General features: G+C 37.4%; 1 protein-coding gene across 1 annotated transcript; it reads left to right on the plus strand.

Moving 5' to 3' along the window:
* Nucleotides 1-1,163: 1,163 nt before the first annotated feature.
* Nucleotides 1,164-11,969, plus strand: LOC135207590 (glutamine synthetase). Its single transcript, XM_064239444.1, has 3 exons — nucleotides 1,164-1,320; nucleotides 9,758-9,923; nucleotides 10,226-11,969. The coding sequence occupies exons 2-3, from the start codon at nucleotides 9,767-9,769 to the stop codon at nucleotides 11,152-11,154; spliced, it is 1,086 nt and encodes a 361-aa protein (XP_064095514.1). The 5' UTR covers nucleotides 1,164-1,320; nucleotides 9,758-9,766; the 3' UTR covers nucleotides 11,155-11,969.
* The last annotated feature ends 256 nt before the right edge of the window (nucleotides 11,970-12,225 follow it).

Genomic DNA, 12,225 nt, shown 5'->3' on the forward strand with positions numbered 1-12,225 from the left:
CCTTTTACAAACTACAATAATTACGAATTAATACATCAAACATCTATTGATCTCATTTAAACCTATGGAACATACAACACATGAATTATACAACGAATGGAAATATACACAAAACAAAACAACCTTTACTTGAGTCAATCCTCCTTTTCCCATTATACAAACAAACATAGAATTCCCTGTATATCACAATCATCAATTATTCTAAAAAGCTGAAGGAAATACTAACAATAATTACGAATTAATACATCAGTTCAATAATTACAGTCATAAACATCTTTTGATCTCATTTTAACCCATGAGAACATACAACACATGAATTATACAACGGATGGAAATATACACAAAACAAAACAACCTTCACTCGAGTCATGATCATTTGTCTCGCGGACAGGTGTTCTTGAACACCACGATTCGCAAACAAGAAAATTAGTACTATTTCCAACCATTTCCAGAAAGATGTTCATTAGATCGTTACGAGGCTGTTACTAAGGGAATATAACCGAAGCGCTAAAAATGTCGAATGGGTTACGAAAGTGAGCAGCGAAAGCTTCATAATAATAATTCGTTTGCCGAGACTCCAATCTGGAGGCTGTTGGCATTCGTGGAGAGGGAGGGGAGAGGGAGGAGGAGGAGGAGGAGCTTTCTCATGTTGACGGGTTGTCACCATAGACTCACTGTAGATTGGGAGCTGTCTTGAGCTTATTTCTTTATTTATATTTACCTAAATGTTCTCCTCTCTCGCTCCTACCTCCTCCTTTTGGAGTTAAAACCTAAAAAGGTTTAAATCACCAGTCTCCCTCACGTTGCCCGCTGGGCGTTGCATAATCTAGAGCTACCTCTCTTACTCGGGCAAGACTGACTTCGTTACATATAATGCCTTCGTGAAATTAGGCTGAGGTTGCCAATTATGGCCTTGTTTTGTCAACCAAGAACGGATGCCTCTCCCCCCAGCTGTAGGTATACCCCCCTACCCAAATAAAAATAAAATACCAACCCCCCCTTCTCTTATCTCCAAACGAGAGAAACCTCTCTGCACACCACACCCCCCTTTTCTCCACTACACACACATACGCACACACACACACACACTTATCGTCGAAGAACCAAAACCTGGGTGCGTGTGTCTCTACGTCCTCTGCACCCATCCCCCGTCCCCCTTTCACAAGAACACCATCCCTCCCTTCCCCCATCTTGGCTAGTAGCTCGGCCTGGCTCTACAGCCCGAAGCTTGGTATATAAGTAAAGCGCGTGAGTGCCTGTTAACAGTTGCGTGGAAGCTTTTGTGTACTTCGCATCCTAGGAGGAATTTATGCTCAAAAGGTAATACTCAAAAAACGTTTTGGCCTGTTGAAGCTTACCAATACTCTCGCAGTTTGTTTTTAAGAAGACGAAGTGTTTTGTATCTAGACATTATTATTATAAGTGTTTCTGTCAGTCTAATCCACACTGTGTGTGTGTAATAATTTCAAAATATTTTCTTGCTTTTGCTTTTTCGTTTATGTGGCCTGCAATAGCACGGTTTATATTCGAAGACTATTTATTTTGTGTAACATTTGCTGTTACACAGTAACTGTAATTCTTAACTTGGTTAACCTAAGCTACTAAAGTGTTCTCAGTCATTTATATTACTGTTCAATTTACTAAATTAATATAAAGTTATATCAATGTTCACGTTTTCTTAAAAACATCTTTAAACTACTGTCTATTAGATAATCCTAAGCTTCAAAGCTTCAAAAGAGTTCTCAGTCATTTATATTACTGTTCAATTTACTAATTTAATATAAGTTATATCAATGTTCACGTTTTCTTGAAAACATCTTTAAACTATTGTCTATTAGATAATCCTAAGCTTCAAAAGTGTTCTCAGTTATTTACATTACTGTTCAATTTACTGAATTAATTTAAAGTTATATCAATGTTCACGTTTTCTTAAAAAATCTTAAAACCATTGTCTATTAGATAAACCTAAGCTACAAAAGTGTTCTCAGTCATCTATATTACTGTTCAATTTACTGAATTCATATTGAGTTACGTCAATGTCCACGTTTTCTTAAAAATTTTTTTGAACTATTTTCTAGTGATCACGTACATTCATGGACATGTTTTCAGTGATAATCTTACGAGTTACACAGATACAATATATATATACTATAAAATTTTATATATGAAATTATATATAGATGTATATATGTATGCATGCATTATGTATTCTTGACATGTCTCAATCTACTCATAAAAACACACACACACATGACGTAGTAAAAGCCATCTTGCATTATACTGCCTGATTAGATTAAGTGTAAAAGTAACCTCTTTGACATTATAAATGGTTAATGTTACTTTAAATTTTGGAAACTGTATTTTTAATGTGCGACTGAAGCCATACTGACAAAGGTAATATACGTGGTTGGAGATCTCGGTTTCAACGTGGGTTTGGGAGACGACACGTTCTATTATGTAACGCGTCCAACAGATTTGACGCGAAAACATTTAATTTATCTGTCCTCTCTTTAATCTTGTGCTTGGGTGATTATCGTTACACTGATAACATTATCTCGTTTGTAATATAGATATTTTTTTCCAGAAAATATTTTTTTCCTTTACATTTTTATTGTTGACTTGATTTTTTAACTTTGTTAAAGTTGTTATCTTGCACATGTAGGCCTATACCTACACGCTTCGCACGGGTAGGCCTATTCATACACGCTTCGCACATGTAGGCCTATTCTTAGTACACATTTCAAAGTGCTGCCATTAACAAAATACTTTAAACGTTCCAAACTATGGAGGACTAACTGGTAGGTTATCATATTATTTTCTAATTTCCTTCACTCTATAAGGTTAGATATTCTAGGTAAATTTATCAACTCCGCTGGCTATTATGTTTTAATTCATAAGTACCATGCATCATTATTCAAATCGGTCATTTATTTCACACATTCGTGTTCCATAAATGCATGTGCCCATATGCATATAACATACACCCATTCAAGCTGCATTTCACATTCAGACGAAACTGAAACAAAATTCAAATAAGACTCCTATAACGTGTTATTTTGATATTTATTAATCTGAACCACTTTCTAGAAATAATTAATTTAATTTATTTTTATTTTTTCTGTAGACAATAACTCTACTACTTGAGTAATTAGTTCATAATGTGATTATGCCGTTTTACGTCAATGTTTTTAACAATACATTTGATATTTTTATTTGCAAGATTTTCCTAGACTAACCACGATAAAAACCATCAGAGCTTACATTTAGAATTTTGCATGAAGCCTTTATTGGTACCACAGGCTTATTATTATGCAAGTGTATTTAATGTGAATTTATACCCAGTGACCAATCTCTTTCACAAACGCTTCTTGTTCTACTGGTATTTTCATAATTATGTTTTGAACGCAGAGATTCTACCGGTACAGGCATTATTAGGCCTATCCCTTTTGTCCCTGAGAGTTTAAAGATAAAATCAAAATGGTTGAAGCTAATGGGGATGACCCTTTTAAACGTAGACTGATGGCCTTCTGATAACTGAATTCGGCCTATCGAGTTTTAATATTAAAGAAAGGTTGTCGTTCACTTTGGAACGTGCTGAGAATACATCAGGATTTTACATATATATATATTATATATATATATATATATATTATTATATATATAATATAATATATAAATATGTGTGTGTGTGTGTTGTGTGTGTGTGTGTATACATGTATGTATATATATATATATATATATATATATATATATATATGAAATGTGTGTGTTTGTGTGTTGTTAGTGAGTTAGCTGAGCTTGATAAATAAACAAATGTACTTTGTTCAAAGCTTTGACACAGAGAGAGAGAGAGAGAGAGAGACCAGCTATCGAAACGTAAACCTTCTCCAGAGTAAAGGAAACTGAAGGACAAAGAGGACATACTTAAAAGAAAAAAAAATTATACATTCCCTTCAACAGAGAGTCCAAGACGGAGTTCTTTCGGAGTATATATGATATTTGAGTCGAGATTCTGATCAAAATAATGTCCTGTTGTATTTATCATCTGATTTAATAATCTTGTATTAGTTATTTCATTTCATGCATACGTCTTTTAGTCTTTACAGAAAGGAAGCTTATTGCACATTTTATGTCAGAATGTCTCTTTTTAAACAATATGAGCGTGATTCAACGCTCCACTTATTTCCCAGCCTTGATACAAAAACCACCAAAGAGTTTCGGGGATAAAAATGATTCGTTTGAATAATAAAAAAAATATATATCGTACGGTTTATCGACAAAAATCACGTCGCTCAGCGACAAAGAAAACCACATCGCCCCTGTCCTAATTGGTCCCGAAGGATCACGTCCGCCCAAAGAACAACCTTCCTTGGTGATCATTGGTTAAAAAAGCAGATGTCCCTCAAAGGGTAAGATCCTGTTTTGGATGGAGGCATAAGCTCACCTTGGGGGTCTTGTCTGTAAGACCCTATGGAATAGATCTTAGAGATCTTGGAGTACATTTGACGAACAGAGAGAGAGAGAGAGACAGAGAAGATCCCGTTCTTGATGAGGGCATAAAGCTGTATCTTGGGATCTTGCCTTTAAGATCTATGGAATAGATCTTTAAGGGCATTCTAAATTTCTCGACGAACTGAGAGAGAGAGAGAGCAAGCATTTTACTTCTATTATTCTATCTGCAGGACACGAACTATCAGCTTAACAACAAAGAAAATGGGAAATGTATTGCTTATCGACCTTTAATCTCTTTGGGGATAAAGTGTTGATGCTACTGACTGACACTCACACAAACAAACAAAAACGTCCTCAGAGCGTGTGACCCAGAATATTATTACCTTTATAAATATCAACACAGTGCATTGTCTCAGACTTGAACCATGATTTTTGTGTACCCATATAGGTTGTCGTATACTACTGATGTCTCATCAAAATCATCACACGAACTCCAATGTTGAATACTGCGCAGAACGAGGGTTTGGTTTCCAATCAGTCCTAGAGACTGTCTTTTCATTAAAGACTTGAATGGTAGAATAACAATGGAACAAACTGAAATACATACAAGAAAATAACTAGATGACTAGGCGAAAGACAATAAAACACTTTTTTGTTACATACAAATAAAATATATGCAAGAAATAAAATATATACAAGGAAATAACTACGCTAAAATAATCATGCAAAAGACCAAAACATTTTTTTTGTTAATGAAATAATTAAAAGGGGAAAAAAACACTCTCTTAAGACACAGAGACCCACCCCAAGGCTCGAAAAGTATATATTCTGATGATATATATACAATAAGCAATACAAATAGCAAAACAAAAGAAGACTGAATCCGCCTTTATATGCGTCACTTCATTTCCTGCATCGTCATCTGCACTGACTACTAATGCATTTACCGAGAATTGTCACTTAAAGCCCAAGGCTGAGAGATTGCCAATTGATTAGGTGCGCAAGCAAGCACAGTGACTTGGCACCTGCAAAGGAAATAACCCCAATTGGCGATTGGTGCCATTGTTCTTCTGTCGACTTTTCAAAGTGTCAGTGACCAAGCAAAGAGAGAGAGAGAGAGAATTGTCAATCCAGCTCAGCATACAAACAAGTACAAAATGTGACCAAGTTTCAACGGCGCGATCGAGTTTTCTGTGTACAGAAAACATCATGCCGTATGAAACTCTCACGGCCGGGCCGTGGTGGCCTGTGTTAATGCGGCGCCAGACGCACACAATCATAGCTAACTTTAGCCTTAAATAACATAAAAATGGCTGAGGCTAGAGGGCTGCAATTTGGTATGTTCGATGATTGGTGGGTGGATGATCAACGTGACAATTTGCAGCTCTCTAGCCCCAGTCGTTTTTAAGATCAGAGGGCGAGCAGACAAAGCCATCTCAGTGGTTTCCTTTTACGGAATACTAAGAGGATTTCGGAAATGTCAATGGTGACAAAAAAGGAGAAGAAGAACTCCCAAATCCGAATCGTCATAATATCCACTTGGAGGAGATAACAGTCATTCTCTGCAAAGCAATTTCGCCAAACAAGACATTACTTCACAGCTGATTTCAGATAATTTCAGTTATTATCAGCAGCCTCTCTCTCTCTCTCTCTCTCTCTCTCTCTCACACACACACAGACGTGCCACGGTAGTATGGAGAAGAAATTAATCGATGCGGTATTTTTCATTCTCTTATTTCATTCTCTCATATTCAAGAGTAACTAAATCACTAGTTCATACACACACACACACACACACACACACACACACACACACACATATATATATATATATATATATATATATATATATATATATATATATATACGTTTATATATGCGCACCAACAACGGCACAGAAAAAAAATTCTTTAACTCTAAAATAAAAATATTACAGAATATATATATATATATATATATATATATATATATATTATATATATATATATATATATATATATATGTATGAGACAACTCAACCGCACTGTAAATAAAAAAATTCCTTAAATTTAAAATCAAAAATATTACAGAATTGTCTGTGCAAATTTCATATTTAATACGCATATGACAATATATCATGATATTCAAAGTTCCCAGACGGTTATATGAAGCAAAAAAAAAAAAAAAAAAAAAAAAACAAAAAAAAACAACTGCGAAGTAAAAATACTTTACTTTATAAATCATTATATAAATTCAGCTATCCGCTATCATTACCAAGGGCAAAAGTTCATGCAGACAATTTCGTTTGGAATACCGCAATTTCTCTCTCTCTCTCTCTCTCTCTCTCTCTCTCTCTCTCACTTTAAATGCCATCTGTGTATCGCTTTCTGGCATGACGATTCGGACATATTAGTCATCTAGAATACAATATAGAGCATTTAATGTCAACGCACGAATCAGCACAAGAGCAATGTTATTACCATTTCTATGATAAAGTAGACAACACCACTTAAGATTATTAAATTGTAGTGATGTTTGCAAGTATCGTAAACTTAGCTACCAATCCTGTGTCCTAGTTCGATTCTCGGCTCTTCCAACGAATTTATTTCTGGTGATAGAAATTAATTTCTCGATATAATGTGGTTCGGATCCCACAGCAAGCTGTAGGTCTCGTTGCTAGATGACCAATTGGTTCCTAGCCACGTAAAATTATCTAATCCTTCGGGGCCAGCCCTAGGAGAGCTGTTCATCAGCTCAGTGGTCTGGTAAAACTAAAATATACTTTTGTAACATTATTATCAGGCTTTGTGGCGATAACATCACCACACGAATAAAGATTATAATAAATATTCGTGGGTTTTAACCATCAAATGTGTTTTAACTAAACACATCAGTCAGTTCATATAAACAACGCAACTAGTAATTCCCTCGGCTGACGCGATCTTGTTGCCACGGCAGTTAAAGGTGTGATGTTTTCGAATCATGCTTGTGCCACGTGATGGGAGTATTCTCCCTTGAGGGGGTAGTGGGGGGAGAAGGTGGGAGAGGATGCTGGGAAGGGGGGAGCAAGGGAAGTCACGGGGAGCAAGGGAAGTCACCATGACAAGAACGACTACTTTTATTTCTTTGCGATAAGTGATAACCTTTTACTCGGTGGTTTATATATATATATATATATATATATATATATCTATATATATATATATATATATAGATAGTAAATAAATATATATAATAGATATATCATTATATATATTATATATAATAATAAAAATAATCCTCAAAAGAAAACTCATAATCACACGGGTCAGTAAAATGGGAAAGTAAATCCTAATAATAATAGTAATAAGAAGCAAGTGTGTGCATAGATTTTTATATGACAATGATTCCTCAAAGCACATGATTTTGTAATTGTCTTCATTTATTGATTTTATTTTACGGTCATGCCTTTTATTATTATTATTATTATTGCACTTATAAATCGTCAAGAAAAAACCCCTTCGCAGTCACCACACGCTCCCAAAATAGAAGCCCATACAAAAGTGGTTCCCGTCGACCCCGTAGAAGAGAGGGAGAAAAAAACCAGTCCTTAGAACCACGCTCCTGCAGTGGTTTATTAATAGGACCTATGCACGGGGCCCCAGACAGACAGTCTGCAGCCGCACAGGCAGACAAAAGACAGACAATATGCGAGGCTTGACCCGAATTCGTAAAGATTTTGATGAAAACACAACACGTAGAGCTGCACAACTTATCTACCAGCATTTAGCCTTCACCTACATTCCCCAAGTGGAGGAGGAGGCTAGGCTTAGTAACTCAACTCCATCCATGATTAGACGCATCAACACTTGAGCTGATCCCAACTTAACTACGTTTTGGCTGGGAGGTGATTAGAAGCATATGAGAGAGAGAGAGAGAGAGAGAGAGAGAGAGAATTAGTACCATACCAGCCTTGATTTAATACTTATATTTATTTATATATATAGTTTAGAGCAATAACTTTTTATGCGTCCAAACCAACGGTGTTAAGAACCAGCCAGTCTAGCTGAAGCAATAAAGAGAGAGAGAGAGAGAGAGAGAGAGATCACTATAGTACCAGCCGCGATTTAAAACTTATCGTATTTTTATTCATTTATTATTATAGTCAAGAGTACTGAAACACTGGCAAACGGTGTTAAGCCCCAGTCAGTCTAGCTGAAGCAGTGAACTCCCAGCCACCATCCATCCACCCCCATTTCCCCTCCCCCCGAAGGCTCCCCTCCCAGCCCACCAAAACCCCCCAAAACACTTTTCCACTAGCCTATGATCAGTTTGGTACCATGCGCGTTTCACGTGAACAGATCCGCTATTTGTGGCGTAAACACTATCCGGCAACCAGAGAGAGGGACTCCTTGACGTCACAGGAACCCGTCTCGCATGCATCATGAGAATACGCGTCCCTGCATATTTTCTCTCTTCTTTTTTTTTCATGCTTAGCTTTCTAACCATCCTTGACATTATGCTAGCAAGGTGGACTTAGGGGTGGGGTAAACAAAATGTAAAGTGGTCAACCTTGTTTGCAATGGATACAAAGTATATATACACATCGGTGAAGGCTGTGGACGGCCTTCTTGCTGGATATTATGTTTCAGTTATGTTTAGCGATGGGATGAACGACAGTCCAAGTCAGGCAATTAATCAAGGCACTTAATCAGCTGTCGACTAAAAATATGTATCATCATTCGGTCTGAAGCGACCACACCACAAAACTGTATAAACACAGCAAGTTATTCGTCCTCGTACGTCAAAAGTATCAGTATCAAACCCTTTGGAGTAATCCATTTAAGGGACATGACATGTGTATATATATATATATATATAATATATATATATATATATATATATATATATATATATATATGCATTTGTGTTCACCATGATTATTATTACTAAAAACTTGAGTGCGCTAGTTTCATAATTAGCTACCCAAGACTTTCATTATTATTTCTTCAAATATTTACCACAGGTTTTCACTGGGTTTTTCAATTAAGTCTGCCAGTGCATTTTGAACTTAACAGTTACGCTAGTCATACGATCTTTAATTGAACTGTAACCCAAAGTTCACTGAACTTTACCAAACCTTTTTGCTGGCTGAACCTTCCCATTTCAACTCAATGACAGAGCACGAAAGGCGCACACCTGTACTTTCGTTAATAAATCACAATAACTGAAGGGATATTCTGCAGTTACATGAAAACGCACACACCAACAAATGTTCACCATATTTACAGAGTGAGCGTCCATCAAGCAATATTCACTGACAGTTTTCATTTTCTTCCTATTTCAGGCTATCAAGATGGCACATGGAACTAATAAAACAGTCTTGGACAGATACCTGAGACTTGAAATCCCTGATCAGAAATGTCAGGCTATGTACGTCTGGGTTGACGGTACAGGAGAAAACCTGAGGTCTAAGACAAGAACTCTCAACTTCACTCCCAAGAGCCCAAGTGGTGAGTACTAACTATTGTGTGTTATTGTAATCTATAAGGTAAATTTCCCACATCCTTGAATGTGAAGACACATTTATAAAAGTATTTATGTGCAAGAGCCACCAGCTCTCAGTATCATTGACATATCAAAGAACTTGACTTTGACCGATTTTCTATGATTTGAAATGACCTAGCTTTTGTCTTATCAGCCTACTTTGCCATAGTCCATTAAATAACATCAGGTAAATCAATGTTTCTTTAATGAAAAGAGCAAATATTTGGCTTACAATAAAAATGTACTCATTAAAAATTATTATTTTCAGAACTTCCTATCTGGAACTTTGATGGCTCTTCAACTGGACAAGCTGAGGGCAGTAACAGTGACGTGTATCTGCACCCAGTTGCTGTCTACAGAGATCCTTTCAGGCTTGGCAATAACAAGCTAGTTCTCTGCGAGACCTACAAATACAACAAGAAACCTACTGACACAAACAAAAGATGGAGCTGCCTGGAAGTCATGAAGGAGGCTGAGGAGCAGCATCCCTGGTTTGGTATGGAACAAGAATACACACTTCTGGATATTGACAAGCACCCTCTTGGCTGGCCCAAGAATGGTTACCCAGGCCCCCAGGGTCCCTACTACTGCGGTGTAGGTGCTAGCAAAGTATACGGCCGTGACATTGTTGAAGCTCACTACAGAGCCTGTCTCTACACTGGCATCAACATTTCTGGAGAGAATGCTGAGGTCATGCCCGCCCAGTGGGAATTCCAGGTCGGTCCTTGCGAGGGCATCGTCATGGGAGACGACCTCTGGATGGCCAGATATCTCCTCCATCGTGTGGCTGAAGACTTTGGTGTCGTTGTATCACTTGACCCCAAACCTATTCCAGGAGACTGGAATGGAGCTGGAATGCACACCAACTTCTCCACGAAAGCTATGCGTGACCCAGACGGTATCGTTGAAATCGAATCTGCCATCGACAAGATGTCCAAGGTCCACGATAAGCACATCAGGGCTTATGACCCCCACGGAGGCAAGGACAACGAGAGGCGTTTGACTGGGCTCCACGAGACCTCCTCAATCCACGATTTCTCAGCAGGTGTGGCCAACAGAGGAGCTTCCATAAGAATCCCTCGTGGTGTTGCCGAAGAAAGGACAGGATACCTCGAGGACCGTAGACCTTCTTCCAATGCTGATCCCTATGTTGTGTCCGAGAGGCTGGTGCGCACTATCTGCCTTAACGAGCAGTAGAGTCGCTGCTGCTGCACATCGTCGCATATCATTTCCAGGAGGTATTCCAGCTGTCCAGAGTACAATTATTGTGTTGTTAACTAGATATACCTGTTCGTATGTTATGTGTTCTCACCGGCTACGTCTGTCATGACCGTAACGTGTCCCTGATTACGACCAATCGATAAAAAACAAGAAACTGCTCTGGAAATACTTCAAAAAAAAAAATAGTAAGACCTTTGTGGTGCACTGATGAAGAATTATACAATCCTGAGCCTTGCCTAGAGGATCATTTCATCGTTGCATACTGTATGCACTGTCTGTTATCTGATTATCTGATCGCCACAGTTGCTTTACAGTCTAAGATCAACACAAAATTATATATGTATAGCTCGAAGCAAGCTCTCTTAGGTTTTGTTTTATGCAATGCACGTACATCATAAACAATGCTCTTTCTGATTATGCAAATGTAAAACAATTTTCTAAGGTCAACTTCAGGATTAACTATCTGCAAGAAACACACTTGATCTTAATCTCACCCAAATGTGAAATATGACTCTATCATCAAACTGCTGATTGTCTAGTAACCGGGCTATTTATACCGTTCTATGTATTGTGTTTTGTCCACGTCATTAAACCCGTGATAAACTAGAGACATAAAACTAATTACTTTACACAAACATTTCTTGAAACTCGTGGCTCTGATCGCCAGCATCCTTACCCACACTCTCTCAACTTCTTAGCACAGTGTTTGTGGAACTTCTTTTTTTATATAAAAAAATTACTCTGTATATAAATATTTTATGATAAATATATTTCTATAATGGTAATATGAAGGAGCCTTTTAATACCCTACTATGCAGAAGTTTGAAGTAACAGTGGAATGGTGCAGGTCTGGAAGGTACTTTGAGTGTTACTGTTGAATTAAAGGAGGATTAAAAGTGTAACTGGAAGAAAATCTTGCAACTGCACTATGAAACAATTGTTAGAAAAGGGTGGAGAGTAAGATGGAAGAAAGGGTATAAAGGGAGGTTCAGTAAAAGGGATGAAAGGGGTTGCAGCTAGGGTCCGAAGGGATGCTGCAAAGAACCT

Source organism: Macrobrachium nipponense, chromosome 32 (assembly GCF_015104395.2).
Source record: "Macrobrachium nipponense isolate FS-2020 chromosome 32, ASM1510439v2, whole genome shotgun sequence".
Lineage (NCBI taxonomy): Eukaryota > Metazoa > Arthropoda > Malacostraca > Decapoda > Palaemonidae > Macrobrachium > Macrobrachium nipponense.